The 25744-nt window shown below is 37.0% G+C and overlaps 1 protein-coding gene across 2 annotated transcripts; it reads left to right on the plus strand.

The window, feature by feature from the left end:
* The first annotated feature begins 404 nt into the window (after window positions 1-404).
* On the plus strand, window positions 405-25737 carry NAA35 (N-alpha-acetyltransferase 35, NatC auxiliary subunit). Of its 2 annotated transcripts, XM_035309469.1 has the most exons (23): window positions 405-457; window positions 1011-1144; window positions 2164-2197; window positions 4890-5004; window positions 6084-6158; window positions 7412-7579; window positions 8308-8374; window positions 9079-9122; window positions 9552-9602; window positions 10452-10535; window positions 11364-11478; window positions 11995-12173; window positions 13338-13397; window positions 14568-14674; window positions 14883-14949; window positions 15592-15690; window positions 18032-18210; window positions 19968-20104; window positions 21478-21545; window positions 21784-21924; window positions 23398-23520; window positions 24659-24739; window positions 25279-25338. In XM_035309469.1, the coding sequence occupies exons 2-23, from the start codon at window positions 1021-1023 to the stop codon at window positions 25336-25338; spliced, it is 2178 nt and encodes a 725-aa protein (XP_035165360.1). In that variant the 5' UTR covers window positions 405-457; window positions 1011-1020. The 2 variants fall into 2 exon arrangements, with proteins under 2 accessions (XP_035165360.1, XP_035165359.1); XM_035309468.1 differs by lacking the exon at window positions 405-457 and having other exon boundaries at window positions 1021-1144; window positions 25279-25737.
* Window positions 25738-25744: the final 7 nt, after the last annotated feature.

Here is a 25744-nt window from a genome sequence, read left to right on the forward strand (position 1 = left end):
TATCAACAGTTATTTCAGATAAGAAGTCGGCGCTGTCATGGGCTGTAACAGCTCACTCAGACGTCTCTGCCTGTGCCTGGCTGCAGGTGCAAGCGCTGTGCCCTGCCTCAACAGCAGGGCCAACGGGCAGACGGCTTTGGCAGTCAAATCCCGGCACTGCCTCCTAGCATCGGAGGGAGGAGCGATTTTGGTTAATCTTTTTGGTTAGCAAAGTGGATTAGCAGCTGGTGGTGCTTGCCACAAACACGGGGCTGTGCACTCCTTAAACTATTGCCCCCTTCCCTTCCCTTCCCACCCCAGGCCGCCACCGACCCCTCCCCGCCCATCAGCCCGTAGCGGCGGTGCGCGCATGCGCAGAAGAGGCTGCGCGGAGCAGCAACGGCGCGTGCGCAGGCAGGCCGAGTCCGGTCTCCGTGTCTGGCGGCGGGGGCCGAGGGGCGCTCGTTGTGCGCGGCGGGTGAGGGCCAGGGGCCCCGGGTGGCGCCCCACGCTCCGCGGGGGGCCCGGGGCGGGTGTCTGGGAGTGGGGGGCGGTATCAGGCGATGCGCGGCAGCGGCGGTCCCGTGCGGGCGTCCCCCGGGCCCAGCGCGGCCGTTGCGACGCCCGGCAGCGGGCCAGGCGCTGCCCCCAACGGCCGCCCCCAGCGGCTGCCCCGGCGCCCCCGGCCCCGCCGTCCCCTTGGTGCTGGCGCCGCGGGTGCCTCCTTCCGCCGCGGAGGCCTCCGGCGGTGAGGCCGAGCCGGCATGGAGCGGGCCGCCGGCGAGGCTGTAGAAGTGGTTTTCCGTCATAGCCTATAAGCTAGTGGTAGGGAAACTGCGGATAACAACGCGTCCTTTAAAAAAGAACCTTACGACTAATTTTTTCAATCTTTTATGTAGTAGTAGCTGTTTAAATGAAACCAGGTTAGTCTGTTTTCCCGTTCCCCCTGGTGTTGCGGGAAAAAAACGCTCCGTTGAAGCACTTTCTGTAATTCGTGCATAACGTGTAGTGTGTCTGATGTGGGTTTAAAGGTGCAGCACCATGGTGGTGAAAGCTTCAGTCGAAGATGACGATTCGGGATGGGAACTTGGTATGCCTGACAAGGTGGAAAAGAGTAATACAAGCTGGATAGATATAACTCAGGACTTTGAAGAAGCCTGTAGAGGTGAGTTTTAAACTTGAACCCTTGGAGAACTGAGAATAGTTCTTTGGTTTGGTAGTTTGACCTGCATTCAAGATCCATATGAGTGGACCACACAGTAGTTCCCTGTGTTTGATTTACTATAAGGCTAGAAGTATCAGGATAAACTTGGCTAGCTTTTTTCAGATCACATAAATATCTTCTCTAGTCATGTTTTTTCTGTTGTTGTCGTATGCATTTTTGTGTCTGATTTTTTTTTCTTGCAAAAAATTCTTCTTGTCACATGCTAAATGGAAAGCCCTCTCATCTGTGCAGAATCAACACTTTTTTTCTGTATATTTTTGAATCTCCAGGATCTGACGATTTTTTTTACTTAATTGGTCAGTGCTTCATTTTTCATCGTCAAAATAAGGATGACTTTCAGAGGAGACGCAATACATCCCACTCACAGAGAAACAAGTGGTTTCATTTAAATAGCACCTTTTTGGTTATTAGCTATTAGTTTACTATGACAGCAACTTTTTAAATTGATTTTATGATGACATTAAGGAAAAAGTGTAAAACTTCAGCTTACGACACACAGGATGTTAAACAACAATAGACTCAATTTCCTTTGAAATAATTCCCTTCTATTAGTGATCTATACTTTGTTTGCTCATCAAGTACATCTAAAGGCTTTTTTAAAAAGAATGTGAAAAAGCAAGCATTTCAATAAACCATATTCTCTGGAAAAATCTTCATAAAGGAGCACGGAAAACCAATGTCCCATATTTCAGGCTATTCAAGTGCTACTACTGGGTAATTTTAAACCCCTTCAAGTGCTAGAATAGCAGATAAGGGTTAGGAAATAGGAACAACGGTAGCCTTTCACTTTTAAAAATGCTTTCTAAGTAAAAGCAAATAAAGGTAGGGTGGAAATGCCTGGTCTGCTTCCCACACCTTTCTCTTTTGCCGTAATGCCATTTTTAAGAAATACAAGGATCCTGGACAAGTTCTGTTGGAAGGATGATTTTAATAATTTATCACATTCTGTTCCTTTGTAGAACTGAAGTTAGGAGAACTGCTTCATGACAAGCTGTAAGTATGCCTTTGGATAGTTTTGTTTTTTTTTTTAAATAGAACTAGTGCAAATGTATTAATATTTACCTATGAGGAAGTCATGCAGTATGAACTAAGTTTCTTTCAATTTTGATTTAACTAAAATAGTTGAAATATTCAGAATACCCATTAATCCTCATTAGTATGTATATGATGCATCTATATGCAGGCTGAACATTTCTCATACTGCCAGTATAGCATGACTTTTTCTGTTAATAGATTTAATGTGAACATTAGAGGTTTATGGAACTTGTTATCATCAGAGACATTGAAAGAGGTGACCTATTGTATATGGACGTGCTTTTACACAAAAAGATCAGAAAGGTTTAAAGTTACCTCAGCTGTCACTAGCAAGTTTTAGATAGACGTGCTTTAGAGTAATTCTAAAATGTCACGCCAAAGTGGAAACTGAGAACTCTACAAACTAAGAAAAAAGAAACTTCAACAAAAAATGTGCTAAGATCTTAATGTTTTTTAAAGAATCAATTGAGATTAAAACATTTTAAAGAAAATGTAAATTATTTAACTGGGTAAGTCTGTGCATTTGCGGAAGGGGAGAACTGCCCACTTAAGACTAATATCTCAGAAGACAGAAACCCACTATTTAATTGCTTAAAATTATATTCAAGGATGTCACAAAGTTAACTCATTTGAATCAAAACACATTTTCATGGTAGAATTTTGTACATAAGTGCCTCTCAGAATTAGGACATCCACCATGCAGGAATATCTTTTTTATTCAAGAAAGGCTTCTTCAGCAAATCCACTGAGTATCAGTGTACAAAAGGTGAGGCACTACATCCTGTCTTTGTAGGCCAGTCTTTCATTGAGTGTATCCTAAGCAAGCGTTTTTGAACTTCCTGACTACAAGAGACACATTTGTTACATGCTGGAGTTCTTCTGTTTGATTGGTTTCTGGTATCAGTTTTCTTATAATGCCCATTTGAAACAAAACTAGTATATTCAAAGTATATTATTGTTTATATCATGTGTAATGCCATTAGTTCGTGGGGGATATATATATTCAAGCTTGAGAACTGGGCCCACATGAACCTAATGAGGTTCCACAAGTCCAAGTGCAATGTGCTGCACCTGGGTTGGGGCAATCATGACATGAGCACAGAATGAGAGAAGAACTCATTGAGATCAGCCCTGCGGAGAAGGACTTCAGGGTTCTGGTGGACAGGAAGTTCAACATGAGCCAGCAGTGTGAGCTTGCAACCCAGAAGGCCAACTGCATCCTGGGCTGCATCAAAGGATGCGTGGCCAACAGGTTGAAGGAGCTGATTGTCTCCCTCTGTTCTCGCTTGTGAGGTGTCACTTGGAGTGCTGTGTCCAAGTCTGGGGCCCCCAGCACAAGAAGGACGTTGACCTGTTTGAGCAGGTCCAGAGGAGGGCTACAAAAATAATCAGAGGGCTGGGGCACCTCTCCTGTGAAGAAGGGCTGAGAGAGCAGGGGATGTTCAGCCTGGAGAATAGAAGGCTATGGGGAGACCTCATTGTAGCCTTTCAGTGCTTAAAGGGGGTTTATAAAAAAGATGGAGAGCAACTTTTTACATGGGTAATCTAGGAGGAAGGGTACTAAACTAGAAGAGGGTAGTTTTAGATCAGATAGTAGGAAGAAGTTCTTTACAATGAGGACGGTGAGGCGCTGGAACGGAGAAGCTGTGAGTGCCCCATCTTTGGAAGTGTTCAAGGCCAAGTTGGATGGGGCTTTGAGCAATCAAATCTAGTGGAAGGTGTCCCTGCCCATGACAGAGGGATTGGAATTAGATGATCTTTAAGGTCCCTTCCAACCCAAACCATTCTGTGATATGTCTTATTTAGGGTTTTGGATTTAACATGATAAATGTGTTTCACTTAACATCATTTTATCATTTTATGTAAATTTTTAAAAGGTGGTATGTCTGTATGGGGTGTAAAGAAACGTGTGTGTGGATTTAGTACTGTGATATTTGGCTAAGTAGTGATCTTTGGTTTAAAATAAAGTCTGTTTTCTGCTAAGCATCTCTTTTCTTACATACTTCTTGAGCAATCCTGAAAATGCTGAAAACCATACTCTCTCAAGATTGATAATAGAATCAAATATCCTGAGTTGGAAGGGACTCACAAACATCATTGAGTCCAACTCCTGGCTCCACATAGGACTACCCAAAAATCAGACCCTGTGTCTGAGAGTGGTGTCCAAACGCTTCTTGAACTCTGACAGGCTTGGGGCTGTTACCACTGCACTTGGGAGCCTGTTTCAGTGCCCAACCACCCTCTCAGTGAAAATTAATTTACTGCCAATTAAAATGTATTCACTTGTTCAGGTAGTGTGAAATAAAAAGTTATATATTAAACCAACAGCTTTCCTCACCTCGTTACCAGGCTCAACTTCACTCCTTCATTCCCAACTCCTCTACCTCCCCTTCCCTACCCTGAAGTGGTACAGAGGGATGAAGAATGGGTGCTGCAGTCAGTCCGTTCCAGTTCCTCTCCACTGCTCCTTCTTCACACTTTTCCCCTGATACAGTGCAAATCCCTCCCATGGCTGCAGTTCCTTTCATAGCTTATTGTCATCAGTCAGAACGCCATGTGCTTAACATTGTCATTGTATGTTCTTTTACACTGGTTTGTGAAGATCCTTTTGTGTAAGGTAATTACGTTTGGATTGCTTTTGTCTCCTTAGGTTTGGTCTTTTTGAAGCCATGTCTGCCATTGAAATGATGGATCCCAAGATGGATGCTGGTATGATTGGAAACCAAGTTAACAGAAAGGTTCTTAACTTTGAGCAAGCTATTAAGGTTTGTGGGAATTTTCTGTTTATGCCTTTTCACTGGTTGTAAAAGTATGGTATGGCTTAATCAAATTGCAGTTAAGCATAATTCAACTTCATGTATGTTTTCGCTCTTCACGTAAATTGATTTTTCTCTTTATTTTGGATAAGCAGCTCGTGGTGCTTGCCTTTTTGCTATTTACATAACCACAATGATAGTAACTCTTTAAGTGAAAAGTACTGTAAAACTGTTAAGTATTAATACCTCAAATAAATATATTTCAGAAACAGTTTGGCAAGTCATCGCATGCTTACCTAAAACACGTCTTTTATATGAAGATATATTGGTTAGTCCATCTTCCAAATGAAAGGAAACCAGCTTCTCTGCAAAAGCTGTAATAATGCTTTGGTGACTATCAGTTCATTAGCACTGAAAATAAGCTGGGAAATTTAACAACATTCACAGTGGTAATTAACTTCTGGATGGTCAAAACTAATTGAAGCTAGGCTGAAAGACTGTCCATTACTTTGGAAAAAGTAATGGACTCAGAGAGGAAAACAAAATCTGCCATAATACTTTGAACAGACTGAAAGAGAAGCCCCAGTAAAATAACAGCCATCTAATTCTTGATTCAGATGTGCGCACACTGAACAAATAAAATCAAACAAATAGGGTTGCTGCTTCTGTTCATGACCCTCAAAGCAGTAAAAATACATACAAGTATCTGCAGTGTAAAAAGCAGCCTTCATAGGTCATACGTATTATTCCTTGTTCAATTGTTACTATGGCTACACATAGTATTCTGTGATTTTGAGTGTTGCCAGTTACTTGGTTTTAAACTTTTATTGGTGACTCATAAATCAGAATTTTTACTTAATATTGTTCTTTGAAAAGCTTTGTTGGTCCGTGTTAAACATGGTGATAGAAAGTAAACTTTTCCAGAATTTTTGAGGCATTATAAAGCTGATAAATAAAGCTTATCATATGCCAGTGTTCTGAAATCTTAACCAAATTGTAATTTCTTCTTTGGCTGTACCAATAATAAGTTGCATTTTGTCTGTGGTCTTCCACATTCTTAAAGTTTGTTTCTTTCTTTGTTTTCCAAGGATGGCACCATTAAAATAAAGGATCTCACTTCGCCTGAGCTGATAGGAATAATGGATACATGCTTTTGTTGTTTGGTGAGGATTTCTGTGCTCTTAGCGTTAAATATTCTTTTGTTCAAAAAGTAATCCTCTAATCCAGATTTAAAAAAGAAAAAAAAGTAGAATTTGAGAAAAATTATCCACTAAGCAGAAAATACGTATTTCGTGTTTTGATTTCCATTGATACATTTGCACTGGTTAGTATAACAGGCCATAACTTTGATTTTTTTGTTGTTGTTGTTTGCTTGTTTTTTTAATTCTAAGAAATCATTATGGAAGATAACTGGTAACATTTTGAATAATGTAAAAAGGTTATATAATTATAGTTTTTTCATGTGTGTATCTACCTGCTGTATATCAGGGTTTGTTCTGTGTGGCAAGCAATACACAGTAATGTATATAGCAACCTGTTGCTCGTCTTTGTACAGTCAGCATTGACTTTGAGCTTTCATTGGCATTTTGAGGAATGGAGGAAAAAATACGTCATTCCATTTAGAAAGGAATTGTGTGAACTATCACACATTTCTACATAATTTCACATATGATAATTGTGACTATTCTTCCTATATATATGTTTTCATTTGCTCAGTAGATGATACAAAGTATTTTAGATACTCTTTAAAATTATGTCAATAAAACTACGTAATTTTTTTAAACAATAGTTCAGATTTGTTTAGTTTATTCCCAATAAGCCACAGAAAGGTCAATGTATATTTGATATGGTGTAACCTTATTCCTTTTTTCCTACCCCCATGAAAGACGTGTTTTTTTAAGGAACTGTGGTCATGATAGAAATCTGATCTTACTGTATTTCGTGATAGAAATCGTATTTTAAATTACTGAAGCTTTTTCCCTTTAGTTTAAAGCATGGAAGTAGAGAAAATGGATTGTGAAAAAAAGCTATGAGTTGTAGAGAACATTTAGAATATTGCTGAATTGTTTCATAGCTACTTTAATTTTTTGTTCTGTATTTGAATAGAGGAAACTTTTAAGTCTGATGGTCTCTTAACTTTATGTCATGTGTAAGCGACAGAGAGCAGAGTGAACTCTGTAGAAGAGGTTTACCCCACACCAGAATTTGATAGTGCTTATGGTTAATTAACTTAATGCCTTTCACAGCCAGCAGATGGACAGGTTAAGAGTCCTTCTCCAACCCTTTTTGCTAGATGGAACGTTAAGATGATATGGATTTCTTAGTCGCTGAAGCACAGTGAGATGTAAAAAGAATAGGGATATAAAAATGAGGACTTGGCTGTCATGAATAAAACATTTAATTTTCTTTTCCCTAGATAACATGGTTAGAGGGACATTCTTTGGCACAGACAGTATTCACTTGCCTTTACATTCATAATCCGGACTTCATAGAAGATCCTGCTATGAAGGCTTTTGCTCTGGGGATCCTGAAAATCTGTGATATTGCCAGAGAAAAAGTTAACAAAGCAGCTGTTTTTGAGGAGGTACGTTTCAGTATATCCTATGGGTAAGTGTGCTACACTGTATGTACACTCCTTAACACAAACAAAAGAGCGTTTTAGAGAAATTTAGTTTTTTTTTGATTGGTGGGTACCATAGGAGCGGCACTTCATCCTCCTGAAGGTGTTAGACCTGATCTTTTTAAAATGCATTTTTCTTCAATGGAGATGTTTCCTATATTTTGCTTGAATATTGAGGCACATAAATATTTTACTCAGGAAATAATGCAAATTGTGTGGCTAACCATTTGAAATCACATTTACTTGTGGTTTTCATTCTGTTTAGTTTTTGATTTTTCTACTTTAGATAATCCTGTCTGTCTGTCTGTCTGAAATGTATATATATCAGTGGAATGAGAACCTGGTTTTCTGTGCCCTTTTACTGGAAAAAACCTTTCTGTTTTTTGAACTTGGACAAGTACTTCTTATCGAATAGATCTACAATTGGTTGAATAGTAGTGTGTCCATCATTCCTGAACTGTTTTGATAGGACGACAATTGATCAGAGTAACGAAGGCGTACTGGTATTAAGGATGTCTGCACAAAGTGGTGTTCCCAAGCTGAACTTGAGCAAGAAAAGCACCCTAACCAAGGGTGTATTCCATTTCTTAGATTAAAACCAAACTTCAATTTTATACTTAGTAACAGTTTTTAAGTTTTTTGTTCTTGTTTTTATTTATGTTTCACTACTTCGTGCTTCTGTATTTTTTTAGGAAGATTTTCAGTCAATGACTTACGGATTTAAAATGGCCAACAGTGTGACAGATCTTAGAGTTACAGGTACAGCTTCTGCTTTCTGTGTATCTCTCCATTAGTCTGTTCCTTTTGAGCAAGTTGGTTACTTTCAGCTGAATCTAATGAATCAGCAGGAATCTCAGATGTTATTTTTTTTCTATTTTTTTTTTGTAAAAGCTGGTGGCTTGGTAAAAAGAGAGGCCAACCATATTTTTTTTCTTAAATAAAAGTTTCAACTATTTATTTGCTAAATGCCTGAAAAACAGGAGAAGTGCTTTAATATATGCCAGCCAGGCAGCTAAGCATGGGATCATCCAGAACTGAGATAGATACAAATCACACCAACGTGTTCTTGAATTCCGCTTCTCTACTTTGCTATTTATTGTGATCTACGTGGAGTGCTTTTGAGGAAAAAGTAGTTCTAAAGCTATAATAACATACATTAATGTGGATATTTATGTATACACTAATCGTCTTTTCTATGCAGTATTATTCATAGAGACTTGAACTTCTCATTAGTTTAATATTAGAAGATTTGTAGAACACTTTAACTTTGGATATACTCTGATTTATGTGTTGTTGCAAGACATTCCTGTCATCCCGTGTGATTTCTTTTTTCCTAGTATTTGGCTAATATGTGTTTAAAGCACTTCAAAACTCGCCTTGCCCATACAATTTTCTTGCTTTAAGTGGTGTAGGAGTTACCTAGGAATGCTTCTCAGCTGTTCGCTGTATTGTGACTTTTCCAGGTATGCTAAAAGATGTAGAAGATGACATGCAAAGACGAGTGAAGGTACTTCTGTTATATTTGCCTTGCTGATTATACTTAAGGGGTGCTTAATGTAGGTTTGGGAGAGGGAGAAGTCTGTCTATAAATGCTGATTGTGGGTGTTGATTTTCTTCTGGCTCTTACGTAGGTATGCTGTGTGACATTGAAGAATTCAATCTTCCTTTGTCAAAGACTACTATATAAAATATTCTTAAAATTTCCATAAAAAGTGGAAATTGACTATTTGCAAAGTAGACTGAGATCAGTATAATTACTGTAAGAGTGTCTCGGATGACTTAAGAACGTAGTTTATATATTGCAAAATTTTGAACATGAGAATTGTTTTTTAGAGCTACTTAACAGATGGATGTTCTAGAGAGTATAAAGGTGTTTTTTTCAGCAGCTTCCCTTTGCAATTTTCAATAAAATATTTCAAATTCCTTTACTTTTTAGAGCACTCGAAGTCGACAAGGAGAAGAGAGAGATCCTGAAGTTGAACTTGAAGTAATGATTTAGTTACTTTTTTCTTCCTGATTTCACAAATTAATATGTTGTTAACTTCAATCAGTAGTTCAACTTGTGAGAAGTGTGTGTCACCAGTGTTGCTGCTGCTCACATATCTGAGCCTCTCTAAACGTGGCCCTGAGCATAGCCCATCCTAGTAGGTTGGATTTTAAGCTCTGAAAAGCTTCTGGATTGATACTGCTGGGAGAATAGTGATGCTGCAATGCTGCCATTTATTTATCCATTTCTCAAGAAAAGATAATTAGCAAAGTAGATAATCAGTTCTCTACTTTCTTCCCTCAGTTCCTTCCAACAGCATTTTCTGCTGCTGGCAGCTTCCCTGTCAAGGGAAAAACTAGGAAGAGAAGATGGAAGCAGTGTAGCTCCTTCCAAAAAGAGTGATGATTAATGTATTTGATGTAGTTCATATAGAAGGGTATGTTTTTTCTTTCCCAATAACCTAATTTGTTCAGAAATAACCTGTAAAGTGGATTTTCAGGGGGAAAAAAAAGAAAAAGTCAGTTTCTTTTAATAGCTTGTGACTGTTCACCTAAGCTGAAATTTGAATGGTGTTTGTATAGGCGTTAGATATATAGCCAGTGGTTAGATATATAGCCAGTGGTTGTACTTTACTGAAAGTGTCTTTGTTTTTTTTGTTAGTGCTTTTCTGGCAGCAGCACAGATTTCTTATATAAATACTGTAACTCTTTTCAGGAAAGTAGATAACCTGTTTTTAAGACTTGGGAGCATAATGTTATAGGTTTATGAAAGGTATTTTAATAAGTTTCAGGATTTAATTGTAATTGAGTGTATTGCTTAGTAATTTGAAGCATTTTTTTTTAATTACAGCATCAACAATGTTTAGCTGTGTTCAGCAGAGTAAAGTTTACCCGGGTACTACTGACTGTTCTAATAGCATTTACCAAGAAAGAGGTACATTTATTTGTTTTGTTATGTGTTTTCTGCTTTAGGGAAAGAATTATAATGAAAAATTATTCTGTAAATTCTGTAAACATGAGTTGATGTTGCTGCACGTGCAGGGTTGTGGAAGGCCTTAAAGTAGCTATTGTCAGTTTCTGTTCAGTTTTTACAGAAACACATGAATGGGCAGTAACTGACTTTAGTATGACCTCGTACAGTGAGACACTTCTAGAACACATAAAGAAAACATTTACAGGTTTGGGATCCCTTTTTTCACACTCCCAAGAAAAACTTTTATTTCTCAAGTCCTGTCTCTTTAGCAGTTACCTGACATTGGGCTGTATTGTGCCCATCTCTAGAGAATCATTGGCTTTTCCATCCATGTGGGTATTGAATTTATATCTAGCTGCCTACAGGACAGTTTAAAAGACCTTTATTAAATTGTCAGGTCCAAATGTGATTAATAGACATCAATGTTCAAGAAAAAGGGATTGAGTAGTTGAGAAGAATTACATTCTAACCATTTGTAGAATAGAAATAAAACTGTGTTGTGGAAGCAAATCTGCAAGCAAATTCCCTGAATTAATTGCAGTGAGTTACCGATATGTGCAAAACCAGTCCATCTTCAAGTCTGATTACTGTATAAGTTAGTAGCTTCACAGTGTACTTTGAATTGATTTAAGTCTGTGTAGCAGCTTATTCTTGTACTAGAACTGTGGATATAATAGGTGAATATTATGCGGAGTTAGGGATCTTGTTCAGCTTCTGTTAGCTCTTCTGGAGATCTTAAACTCTTTTTACATTCGCTGAAAGTGCTGTTAACTGTTCTCTGCCTTTCAGACAAGTGCAGTTGCAGAAGCTCAGAAACTGATGACTCAGGCAGCTGACTTGCTTTCTGCCATCCACAATTCATTACATCATGGTATCCAGGCACAGAATGATACCACTAAAGGAGGTAAGTATCAAATTTTATAATTTTATTAATTTCTTAAATATGTTGCCTTAATACACTCCAATATTTAAGTGTATTTTTAAAAAATCACTGCTTATCTTGGACTAATACTTGTTATACAAGCTGTTACAGGTCTGCATTTTTATCTCCATTTTATTTCTGTAAAAGTTGTTTCTTTTGAAAGTAATATTATCACTTCAAAGCCAGAGACCATGTGAGCTTTTGATAAAGTGTATTGTACTCCAAATTAGTGCATATGCTATTTCAAGATAAGAAATACCACCTCACTTTCTATACAGATAATTGCTAAGGTGTTGAGTTTTTTATTTTTCTTTGTTTTGTTTTTAAATAATAATCATTATCTCAGCTAGGGAGTTTGTGTCACCAGAAATTAACCATCAATTAAAAAGTTCATTTTGGTTAGCGTAAACATTTATATTACACTTTCAAAGTGAGTTCTGAAAACACAGTTTATGTGCAGCTTTTCTCTTTCTCTCTCTCTCTCTCCGCCTTTCTTAGATCATCCTATTATGATGGGCTTTGAACCCCTTGTTAATCAGAGATTGCTGCCTCCAACTTTTCCTCGATACGCAAAAATAATTAAAAGGGAAGAAATGGTCAATTATTTTTCCAAACTAATAGACCGAATAAAAACTGTATGTGAAGTGGTCAACTTAACTAATTTGCACTGTATCCTGGTAAGCATTAATATTTTGTATTTATAGCCAAACATAAGACCTTACAATCTGACTTTTGAAAAAAATCATTCCCTATATACAGTGCCGTTGCTCACTGCAGGAAAAAACTGTGCTGTATCAATAAATCTTTTGGTAGTTTCTATTTATTGCTGTGTACCAATTCAGTACGTACTCTCTTCCATGATGCTTCGTTGTTGTCTTTTGTTTTTGTTTTTTTATTTCAAAGACCTTTCCACTCAAACTTCCCATTTTCCCACTACCTGTTAAATAAGAATGCATGGCAGAGACAGAACATAAGCACATTAATTTATACCTGGTTCTTATTTCTTATTTCTTATTTCTGTAGAGCTGTATCTACAATAGCAGAACAACATTCCTTGCTGTATTCCTTATTCTGCATATGTGCCTGTAACACGAGAGAGCACTTCATACATTTGCATTTAAGCATGTTATTCCTTGGATAGACATATAAAGCTAAGCATCTGCTTATATTCTTCCCTGAACAGAGATGCTGCTCTCAGTTACTGCCTGCATCTATTGTAAGAGATTTAAATGCTTCAGATGTGTTCTAACACAGTTTGCTGACTGAAAAGAGCCATAGTTATGTCAGGTGTAGTTCAAAGACCAAGCAAAAGTCTTTTGTCTTCCTATTTTCTGTTACATTAATTAAAACAGTATTTGCATGAAATACCTGCTACCAATTAAACTTTGCAGTTTTGTTACATACGTGGTTCAATGTTGCTGAGACCTGAGCTGTTTCACAGTATCTCTGTAATATTGACCATTTAATTGTTGCATCTGAAAAAGAGAAGTCAAAACCTTTTGTTCTGTTCAATAATGGATAATTACAGAATAAATAAATTTTAGCTTATATGTTCTGATTTGATCAAATTATTCATGCTTACTTTCTTACAATTTGTATAAGCTATGTTATGTGCATGTATGTGTTTGTGTGCTTATATATATATAGGTGTATTTACACAATTTGTATGTGTAATGTGTACATAAAATGCAACTCTATATATATAGGGTACATATCTACATATATATATACATATAAGTGTATATATATAGAGAGAGAGTATATAATACATATATAATATATATATAAAGTTGGATATAAAACTAACTGGCTTGTATTTTTTTTTCCTAAATATAAATTAGGATTTCTTCTGTGAATTTAGTGAGCAATCACCATGTGTTCTTTCAAGATCTCTGTTACAGGCAAGTCCTAATCTATGTCATTGAGGAAAGTACTTAAGATTTCATGACAAATACAGATTCATATTCTTATTTTAAATATTTAAATTATTTACATATCACTCCATAATATACAAGTTATAAATGTTTTCTCGAGGTACTTAAGTATCAGATAAATGGAGTTTATGTTCTGATGTCATTTTTTAAAACATTAAAATAATGCTCAGAACATGTTAGTACATGCTAATTAGAACACACTGTTGAACTTCTTTTGTCTTCCTTAGAACTGTACCGGCATTTTTATACTGTTCTGTACAGACTGCATTAGTCTGGGGCTGGTGTTTGTATTCAGTCTCCCTGTTGTGGCTGAATTTCATATATAGCTTTCCTATATTGCTCCAACAGTAACTGATGGTTAGGACACAACAGGCTTCTATTTGTTTTTTCTCACTGTTTCACTTGCCTTGAAAGTCTATTATATATTCCTTAACTCAGAGTAAATTAAACTTCCTTATAGGAGATTTTGATTCAAATAGGGTGTCCCTGAACATCAGATCCCCTTTGATCCTGATTAAGCCATGAATACATCTGATAGAAAATAACTATTGGCAAGTAAAATGTTTTCATAGCGTGTGTGTGTGTGTTCTGACTTTCTACTACACGTCTTTGTGCAATCCCTGTGGGTGCCTGGCAGCAGAGCTTTTTCTTCAGCTGCTGGTAAACCATGTAAGAAAGGCACAGTGCACACTCATGGAGGAAAGTGGAATGAGCAGCAAACATAACCAATGAAAGCAGTAGTGTCTATAGGATAGAGAAAAATCTTCATTAGGCCTATTTCTTTTCAGATCTGCCTTTTCTGCCTCCGGGGAAAATGCATAGCCTATTTTCTGTTAATCTTCAGAAAAAAAAAACGTGTCCAATCAATTGTCTTTGAAGTCCAAGAAAAAATCAGTTTTCTTATGCAACTTAAAGAGCTATATTTGTATTATGGGAATACCACATAAATGACCGATCTCATTATGCCTTTATTTCTGAGACCATCACCTTGTACCTAGCCAAATTATTTTAATTTTTAAAGCAATCTTGCAAGTTTTTGATACAATTTAGGTACTATAACAGCTTCCTATTAGTAATTTCTGAAGCATTACTTTTGACTTAAACAATGTTTCTAAAAAAACACATTTTTACTTTCAGACAACATTTCTGGTAGATAACAAGAAGGTGTTTGGTACTCATCTCATGCAAGACATGGTAAAAGATGCTTTAAGGTCTTTTGTCAGTCCTCCAGTACTTTCTCCAAAGTAAGTGGATCTTGAATTGACTTGCATGTGTTTACATATATGATGAAAAATATTTCATATGAAGAACATGCACACTTTGTACTTCCTTGTGCTTATTCATGAAGAAGTTTGTTTCTGTTGCTGCCTTTATGTTTCTTCTGGAATTTTGTGCTATGTAGACTTGTAACATTTATATTGATATGTGTGTATATTGGTATTTCCCTTCTAGGTGTTGTCTTTATAATAATCACCAGGCTAAGGACTACATTGATTCATTTGTGACACATTGTGTCCGGGTATGTATTCATTCCAGTTACGGTTAATAAATGCATATAAGAGTACTTCCTACCAAGATTTCCTACTGTTGAAGGTGAAACCATTTCTTATAGATTCCAGATGTGAAGGCAAAATTGCAAAACTTTGCCATCTTGAAAACAAATACACTTTTGGAAAGCTGGTATAATAACTATGGCTGTTTTTTGCCTGTATTGTTCTTCCAGATTTTTCACTAACATTGTGACTAACACTTTACATTATTAGAAATCCACTACCACAAAAAAATGCATAGCACTAGAGCAAAAAATATTTTTACCTTCTATTTGAAAATTAAAAAAAAATTTGAAAAGGTTCTTTATTTATTGCTACAATGCAGCAGAATGAAAAGATCAGAAAATAGATTTAAATAATTTCTTTCTTCCCATGAGCAGCCTGTTCTGATCAGACTCCTCAGGGATGCTCATTCAATCTCATATTGACTTGTGTATGGAGAAGTAGACACTTGCATTGCTCCACAGAGCTTGCATTCCCCAGGGAACCTAAAGGAACCCACCTCCTAATACAGATGTATAAAACATGCCCAAGCAGACATCACAGTACTCCACCTCAAAGCAGTCTCAAAGTTGTGTTGAAAAATTAAAACCACACTTTGTTTCTTTCAGCCATTCTGTAGTCTGATTCAAATCCATGGACACAATAGAGCTCGTCAGAGAGATAAACTGGGTCACATTCTCGAGGAATTTGCCACCCTCCAGGACGAGGTAATATCCCAGACAGCAGGCCAGCAAACCTATTGTTCTAGGTATATTTGTGCCCTAGTGGAGCATATAGTAGTAGATTCTATGTAAAAGAAGCGGCTCATACTGTTTGTTACATCTGTTGAACAAAAAGATACTGCTCTTTTTTTATTTCAGATTAATTTTATCCTATAAGTAGTCTCTGGGGAAATTTGCTCTTGCATCTGCAATCCAGTGGCAACTCCACTGCTTGTGCTCTTCTGTCCTTTTTGAAACTGTTGGTATGCAAGATGTAAGCAGGGAGAGATGGGCGAAACAGATCTGGTTCCTGGAATGCATTGAGGACTGCTTCTTGCTACAGATCCTCAATATGCCAACTAGGAACACTGAATTGCTAAATTTACTGCTTTTAACTGAGAAGACTTAGTTAAGTTAAGGTGGCCTTAAATACAGCAATCATGACATTGTGGGGTTTAGGGTCTGGCTGAGCGCACTGAAGATCAGTAATAGGACAAATGCCTAGATTTTAGAAGAGCCAACTCTAGTATGCTTAGCACCCATCTGTGAGGGATTTCTTGGGAAGCGTTCATGGAGGGCAAAGAAGCTTGTAAGTGCTGGGAGTTAATTCAAGAACAAACTCCTGGAATTGCAAGAATGGTCCACTCACTACAAAGGGAAAGGAATGAGGCAGAACAAGAGATCACCCTGGCTAAATAATGAGCTTTTGTCTGTGCTTAAAGGCAAAAAAGAAGCGTACTATGTATGGAATTGTGGCCAGCTACATGTTGAGGACTACAAAAACCTTGCTAGGGCATGCAGAGATACAGTCAGGAAGGCTAAGGCTCAGCTAGAACTGGCATTGGCCAAAGGTGTCAAAAACAGCAAGAAAGGCTTCTTAAAGTACATAAACAGTAAATAGAAGCACACAGGGAAGATATAGGCCCATTGTTGAACAGGACTGAGAGGCTGGTGACTAAGAATCTTGACAAGGTAGAGGTTCTCAGTACCTTCATTACGTTCATCTTACCAGCATATCTGGAGCCCAAACCCATACGATCAAGTAGTTATGGCAGTACATGTGTTACCGCACCAGCAAAGGAGGAAGACAAGTGGCAAAAGGTACAAGCTGCACTGCAAGAAGTTCTATCCTGATAAAAGAAAACATTTTTTTTACAATGAGATCAACCAGTTACTGGAACAACCTCCCTAGGGATATGATGGAATCTTTATCATTGGAGGTTTTCAAGATGAGATTGGATAGGGAGCTGGGTAATCTCGTAGTCCCCTGTTCCATGAAAGGTTGGACATGATGGTCTTTGGAGGTCCATTCCAACTTGGGCTATTTTGTGATTCTGGGAGACATCTTTACAAGACACTTCTGAAAATTCAGCTTTGTAGCTCTATAGGATGTAAATTGCTAAATTTTTCTAAGTTTTAAAAAGTATATTTGAAGGAAATAATAACTCTTAAAAATACGTGCTTCAACTTGTTTTGAACATTTCTCCAGAATTAACAGGGGGGGGGGAAAAAAAAAAGAAAAGGTATACTTCCTCCTGATGGGAATGTTTTATTTGGCAGTCAGAGGTAATGAAATAAGCAAATGTTTCCCAGGATCTTCACAGTAAGGAGGACAGTCCAGAAAATTGGAGGGGAAGGGAGATTTTGTGTGCTCCAGCTTCTGTGAAAATGGTTTGCTTGAGAGTTTGCTGCAGTACTGCAGCTCAGAAACACTGGTTTTTTCACTTTGTAATAGGTCATACAGGGTGATTTGTTCAGGACTACTGGTAATATTCCTACTGTGGGATATTTCATATCTTTTGTACAATTTTTAAGATTGAATAGGTCTTACTAATGTTTTAGTTTCAGTGTTAGGCCACAGTGCATTTCTTGCATACTAAGCTTAGAAATAACTTTTTCATTGCAGCTACATTAAAAAGAAAAGAAAAAAAAAAAAGATAATTGCCAATATAGCAAAACAGATACTTGGTTGTTGTGTTTTCTGAGGTCCAGTGTTCACATGACTGTTAAAAACTTTAAAATCTTAAATTTTAATAGGAGTAATGTTATTAGTGGTTAATCAACTTATTTCCTTGTATGATGACTGTATTGAGCATTTTTTTGTCTGAGCTGAATTTGCGTATAGGCACGTGAATAACATTTCTGATTTCTGACGGTTCTAGACCACAGAGGTGACAGTATCTGGAAAAACATTTCTGTTTTTATCTGGAGCATAGCTTTGCTGACCCAGTTTGTATTCAGATTTTGTAAAGATTTTATTCTGGCAGAACTCAAATGTTCTTCCAGTCATATGTTCTTCCTTCCCTGTCTGTTATTGAGTAGTTTGTTTTGCTTTCTTTTTCGGTAGGCAGAAAAAGTAGATGCAGCACTTCATAGTATGTTACTGAAGCAGGAACCACAAAGGCAACATTTGGCATGCTTGGGCACCTGGGTCCTATATCATAACCTTCGTATTATGATACAATATCTTCTGAGTGGCTTTGAGTTGGAACTTTACAGTATGCATGAATATTACTACATATATTGGTAAGAGGATGCCTTATTGACAGTTCTTGGGGGAGGGCTGCTCCCACTGAGTTTTAGCTGCAAATATTTAAAATAGGGACTTCAATTATTACTTTTAATCTCAGACTTGGTCAACACAGTTTAATTACTTATTCATAAAATTACAAGTGGAGAAGAAAAATCTATTGCTGTCCTTTCTAGACTTAATAACTAGTATACTTAACATTTTCTTGAAATAGTAATTGGTTCTCAATTTAGCTTTTGAAAACAGTATCTTCGAATGAAAATGGATGGAAAATACACTGTTCTTGGCAGAAGAGAATGCAGAAGGAAAACATTTTCCTTTATTCTTTTCTGTCTTTTGTCCTACCAAGATCAATAATCTCACTGATACCTTTAGCATTTTTAAAAGGAACTTCAGAGTTTTTAAGTTGTGACTATGTAAACAAAAACATATTCTTTGAGCATATTTGATGAGGTACCTGCATTTAGTCAGTGATCACACTATATGGAGTCAAAATACTTTTTTTTCTTTACCTCACTATCATTAATCTTCAGCCACATTAAATTATTTTTCATAGTAGGTGTCTTGGTCCAAATTAGAAGATTTTAAATAGTTCCTTTTTTTTTTTTGGTTCAGCATTAAAAAAAATGATGTTGAACCTTAAAGTACTTCTGAGAACTTTGAAGTACTTCTGTACTTTGGAGGTTTTTGGTTTGATTTTTTTTTTATGAAACTACCAATAAAAAGAGCTATTACCATATAACCGGTCAGCCTTCTTTCTGAGTGATGAGACAGGTTTAAATGACTTGAACTTCAGTGCATCTCACTATGTCTCTGCATTGTTTCATTAGTGGATTAAACATTAAGTGGGAGAAGTAACACTACAGATAATTACCAGAAGATTGCAATATGCTCTAAGTATTACCTTAACAAGTAATACAAGGTTTTCTGCAACTTTACTATTTTACCTGTCTGTATTTCCCTCTCAACTCCATTTTAATAAAACCATTCTTAACCAAAACTATCACTTCAGCTGTTGTATCTCCTCACTTTAAGTGAAGAAAAGAAAAGTGTTAGAGGAAGTGTCTGAGAGGAGATCTGCAAATTTTTCAGTAATTTTTCTTCTGAGTTAAAATTTATGAAACTTTTTTTTTTCTTCATGTGCTCCTGATTTGTAATTTCTGCTCTTTTTCCCCCATTCCTTTTGGTTTGAAATCACGTTACAAAACTGTTGGGATCCACTGCCGCTCACTAAGAAATGTCTTAAAGAATCGTTGAAGACTTCTCTTAAATATTAGGAGAAATTGCATGTGCATCTAGTGTTCCTGTGGGATTGGCCTTTTTTTGTGATAATTCATGGGTTTTTAATGCTTGAAACAGTTATTAGTAGCCTTGTTTCTCAAAACAGTAATTCATAACAAAACTAGGGACATAGCATTTAGATAGCAAATCAAGCATTCTTAAAATGATGGTGGGGGAAGGAAGAATTCTAGAGAAAATAATCTTATGTGGGTTTTGAAATAGTAAGTAACTTTCACTTCACTTAGTAAGCGTATAAGAAGCAGGCATACCTTGAGACTCTGTATGGAGTCTTGTTTAATAAAACAACACAGAATAACTTGTTGATTTCAGCAGTACACCTTCTTTAACGCAGGTGGATTTAAATGTCCTAATAGTCTCTAATAATTAGTTCTTTGGCTGACTTAGCACTCAGGATGTGTGCTTTAAGATTTATGCTGTGGTATGTAACAGCTACATACTGTTTCTTTCACAGGTATCTATCAGAGTTCCTGTATGCTTGGTTGATGTCAACACTGAGCCGTGCTGACAGCTCTCAAATGGCAGAAGAGAGAATAATGGAGGAACAACAGAAAGGCCGTAGTAGCAAGAAAACAAAGAAAAAGAAAAAAGGTATTTGTGGTGTAGGGTGTAACTCAGACTTTCTCTTCTCTTCTTGTGGCCATGTAGAACTAAAATTTAAAATTAATCAAGTGATTGTTTATGTGGGTGGGAAAAAATTCCTGAAGTTAATGAAGACTGAAGGTGAAGCATTTAACTAAAAACATTCTCTACATAAGAATTTTCCATATGTTTATTTATTTCACAATTAAAAAAAAAAAAAGAAAAAATCCCAAACTCATTTATATTCATAGCTTCACCAGTAGTGTTATGCCTTAGAGGCTGTGAGGTGTAAATAACAGCACCAGGGCAATTGTCTTTGAAAAATACTGAATTTTTGCAGTCTAATTCCTGTGGAGGTATGGTTTTTGTGATGAGCCTCTGTAGATAGCTTCAAAAACCAAACTTCCAGTGTATTTCTGTAATTTCTATTTGGCTTCAGAATGCATTTAAGCATGTTTCTTAATTTTACAGTGGTGAATTGCCCTATTTCAATTCGTTTGTAGTAATATTATGTGGAAACCTCATTAAAAAGTCAAGCTTTCTCTATGTATGTCAGAAAATAGGCCATGAGAATTTCTTTTCCTAAATCATAGCCAACTGCTACTGTAGGCAGAGTGGTAAGCATGCTACTAAAGAGGCAGCTCAAACCAGCCTTTAAATAGCATTTAATGCAGATTTGCCATGCCTAAGTGGCTACTAAGATTGTGGCATATTGGAGTTACCTCAGCATTAACTTTGTAACTGAACAGCATGCAGAAGTTCTACTTCTTTGCTGTTCCTTCTTTTTTGTGTTTATATATCCTTGTCTTCCAGTCAAGGAGAACAATTAGATATGAACAGCTCAAGATCATTTCAACTAAATTCCCTTTGCTCTAGAAATTTGGAAAATTACTACCAAATTTTATACTTCCTAAAAAGGTGCCAAATTTGGGGCCAGTTAAACAATGGAAGTTAAAGAGGAGCATCAAGGAATATTATTAGGGTAAGAATCTTTCTAGTTAAAAAGTTCTAATCTTCTAGTTTTAAACATTTAAAAAAAATATGGATTAAGCAAGCAGATCTCTCAACAACAAACTGTAAATTTTAGATTATTTAATCTAATATAGTGACATGCTAATATCATTAACAGTCTCTACAGATTTATTCCATTGAAGGCAATATGCCGTTCATGTGATGGTTATTAAGTACGTCTCGTGATGTTTTGTATAATCAGGTCAGACGAGCAAAAATTTGTTTCTGATATTTGTGCTCCAGTTTCCTTTCATTATTTTTAATGATATTTGAGAATTACATCAGTTTCAGAAAATGTGAATGAAATATTTTTATCTGATATACATACGTGTGCTTATGTTGAATAAAAAAAATCTTTGTGAAATTTGCAGTTCGCCCTCTCAGTAGAGAGATCACCATGAGTCAAGCATACCAAAATATGTGTGCTGGGATGTACAAGGTAATTTATACATGCTTGCTGAACAATGGCTTTTTTTTTTTTAAATAAGAAGTATACATGCATGCCCTCTGTTTTTAGTGGGACTGGAAATTAATTTCAAGTTAATAATGTGATACAGTAAATTCTCTATAATTTTAACTTCTTCCAGTTGTAGCTAAATCATAATTTCCACTTTGCTCACAGCAAAATACAACATAAAGCTAACACTTTTCACTGTACCCTGTCCTGTCCTTTTTAGACAATGATCGCATTTGACATGGATGGCAAAGTAAGAAAGCCTAAGTTTGAGCTGGATAGCGAACAAGTGCGATATGAACACAGGTTTGCTCCATTCAACAGTGTTATTACACCGCCCCCAGTGCACTACCTGCAGTTTAAAGTGAGTAATCTTAAAACGTGGCACCACTCACTCTTTTATAAAAATAATTTGTTTACCTGCTATAGACAATTTTGTCATTGTAAAAATTGCTGTTAACATCTCAAAGTTCACAATGCCCCATGGCCAGGGGATTTGAACTAGATGATCTTTAGGGTCCATTCCAACCCAAACCATTCCGTTTCTATTAGTCGAAATTGCAAGGATTTCTAGCTTTAGTTGCATGCAAGGAAAAACGTAGTTCTGAATTCATAGTAAACTCAGACTCTTAGATACTTAAAAACTGGTCGTCTTTGGCAGCTTGAGATGCTTGTGTTGGTTTGCATGAAAATAAAGTTTATTGAAAGTCCATCGACACACTTTTTGGTTGTGTTTTACCTAGTAGAATGTTTTTATTACTGCAGCAAGCAAATAGGAAAGTGAAACAAAGATAAAAATAAATTTCAGTTTTAAATCACAGAAGTGCTGGTTGGAAGCAATCTGGGGGCTTATTCTGTCCAGTCTCCTCCATGAAGTAGTATTACAGATCAAACCAGCTGTGTCTTTGTCCAACAAGTCTGAAGAAAATCCAGGGATATCTCCAACCTGTTTGGATATTCTTATCCCATACATTTTCAGATCCTCTTAGTCTTTGGATAACCTGATTCAGGGCTGTGCTATTCACCTTTTCTCCTCATGTCCTGTTTGAAGCTCTCAAGCTGCAATTTGTGGCCTTTCTCCTTGTGTTATATTGTGTGCCATTAACAGAGAGCTTAAGATCACCCTCTTGGTTTGGTGTTCACTGTACCTAGTAACCAACTACATTCTACTGATCTGTGGGGTTATTCTGGCTCAGATACAGAAACTGGGACGTTTCACATTGAACTTAGATTTCTGGTGGCCAGTCTTTTGAGTTTCTAAAGGTCTGTCTCATACTGAAACTGTGCTATTTTGTATACCAGACACAATTCCTGATTTAGTGTCATGAACAGTTGTGAAAATGAAGATTATCATGGCTTCCTCCCTTGTCATAGACGTTTTTATCTCTAAGTAAAAAAAGAGTTAAGGGATCAAAATTATGTAAAATGAAGTTCTGAACAGTGTGAGTTTATCACTTGCCATAAACATGCCTTGAGCAATTAACATTACATACATTAGTTCTCTTTTTTTCCTCCTCTTTTTCCTGCACTTCCACTTGGTGCATGGGACTAAAAAAGCAAGTGAATGTCAATTTGTTCAGAACGGGGATAATTTAATCCAGAGTAGTAGTTCGTTGCATTTTGTGGCACTATAAAATGATCTTTAAATAATTTATTGCTTCTTGATATTTGCCTTTTAAAATTAATGTTTTCAACTTTATGACTTATTCTTAAAATATTTAGTTGCCATAATTTTGTTGTTCAATACAGTAATTTGTTTTCAATTAAGGTAATAAAAATAAAATTCCTTGGCAACTGATCTTACTGTGTATCTTTGTATTTTTCTTTAACATGCTAGGAAATGTCTGATTTAAATAAGTACAGCCCCCCTCCACAGTCAGCAGATCTCTACATGGCAGCTAGCAAACACTTCCAGCAAGCAAAAATGATTCTTGAGAATATTCCTAATCCAGACCATGAGGTAAGACTGAAATACTGGAAAAAGGAGTGGTTGCTAATAACAGAATGACTGTGTTTGTTTTTTAGCATTATTTGTTTGAGATCCAGAGTGCCTTATGTGTACTCTGCTGAAGAGCAAAGCTGAACATTTTGGTTACGGAGCAGACAGGAAGCTGGTGTCACAGTGGTTCACACAGTGGTTCATTTCAGTACATTTGATACTGAAATCGGGGTTGTGCTCCATGTTCCCAAGCCTCTCCCTGCCGAGTATCTGAAATGAGAGGTAGTAACTTATCTATGCTTGTTTGCTGCCTTCTGGCCACATTCAAAGAGCATATCGCTTTTACTGAGAAGGTGACGTGTATGTGCCTCACATACCTGGAAACCAGTCCATTTTCCCTGAGAGATGGGAAAAATTGGTTTCAGCGTCATCAGGCTGGAAAGAGGATTTGAATCTGGCATTTGTTTCCTGGAGCAGTTTTCTCAGCAGTAATTGTAAACACTGGTAGGAGTTCCTCCCTGTTTGTTCATAGCCTAAAAACGAAGTGTGTGTGACTGTATTTTGAAGTAAAGACACTTACTCTGTCATATCTGAGCAGGTTAAGAACAGCTATGGGATTAGGTTCTTCTGAGGATTTAGGAATCCCTCTCTGTTCTCTGGTTCTTGGTGGTGCTTACACAAGAGCTAACAAGTTGAGGCTAACAGTAGTTTGAGGTAGTTCAAGTGTGCCCAGAGCACTTCCATGCAAAAAGCAGCCTGTTGGGTGCTTAAGTTGATCTTCATCAGGTTTGGATCAGTGTGGGATAAGATACTGAGAGTCTGTCTAAACCTTTATTTGGACAAGTGCCTTAGAATTTGCCATAGTTTTAACAATCCTTGAACTTAACCATGGAAAGCAGTGATCTCTGTGGTCTGTTGAATATTAAACAAAAGTGGATATTAAACAAAAAGTGAATATTAAAATAAAGTAAGTGTATCAATTGGATTAATGAAATTCAGAGATACCTAGAGTGCCTTGATCTCATCTGAAATAAAATGGTGCTGGAGGATGACTGCAAGATTATTAGAGTATGTAAGCATTCGACTGTTATCCTGGTCATATGCTGGTCATTTTTGAGGTCATATGCTTCCACTTGAAAACTTCTTGTTTTCTGTTTAGGTCAATCGAATCCTAAAAGTTGCTAAGCCCAATATTGTGGTCATGAAGCTACTGGCAGGAGGTCACAAAAAAGACTCTAAGGTAAGAAAATGCCACTTGAAATGAATGTGAAGTACAGTAATAAACACAATGCCTCCACAGATTTCTTACAACTGATTAAGCAGATTCAGGCCATAGTTAGAAATAGTTTGTTGTAGCTATTTAAATAAAGAAAACTCTCTATTTAAATGTCTTTGAAACATGGATAAAGCATGTGTGGGATGACCTGTGCAAGAATGGGTGGTCTTCAAAAGCAGGGAGTAATCGGTACCCACATATCATCGGCTTGTGTGAACACAGCAGGGAGAGGGCCTTCAGGCTTCCTGCTGAGTGGTGCGCATGGAAGAGGGAAGGACCACACTGAAATAAGGCACACCAACACTCTACACCTTTGTGCCCATGACCACTGGAGAGTGACTGGAATATCCAGAACTGGGTTGGAATACTTACAGATAGGAAAGCCGTGATTATTTTTTAAATCTGCTATTTAAAAAGTTTTCATCTGTCTGGAGGGTGTACCTCATTTTGAGTACAAAATTCAGTAGTGCTTCAATGTAAAATTTCAAACCTTTTTCTTCTAGGTTCCTCCAGAATTTGACTTCTCCCCTCATAAATACTTTCCAGTTGTGAAGCTTGTTTGAAAGATGGGATTATTGTTAGGATACCTGAAGCGTAATCAGATACTGGCTGTCGGAGTATCTCGTGCTGTACCAAGTGGGATCTCTGGGATAAAAGTATTATTTCATGAAATATCTCTAGTCTGCCTTCTTTCTATGACCTGAATGACAACTGCAGTTTTAAAGTGGTTTGTATAATGTTCTTACAGGTGAAGCTGATTTTAATCAACTGCATTGTTGAAGAATGTTGTACCTTATGTGATTTTATTACAGATTTAATCCTAAATCATTTTTATGAACGAACTCCAATAGAAAAATGCCATTTTAAAGGTTTAGTAACACTCATGGCTGAATAAAAATATTGCAGTATAGTCTTCTGTCTGTGAGGCGCAGCTGAGCTACTGCAATTCTACTTTGAACAAAGCCACTT

The sequence above is a fragment of the Oxyura jamaicensis genome, chromosome Z, assembly GCF_011077185.1.
Source record: "Oxyura jamaicensis isolate SHBP4307 breed ruddy duck chromosome Z, BPBGC_Ojam_1.0, whole genome shotgun sequence".
In the NCBI taxonomy this organism is placed as follows: domain Eukaryota; kingdom Metazoa; phylum Chordata; class Aves; order Anseriformes; family Anatidae; genus Oxyura; species Oxyura jamaicensis.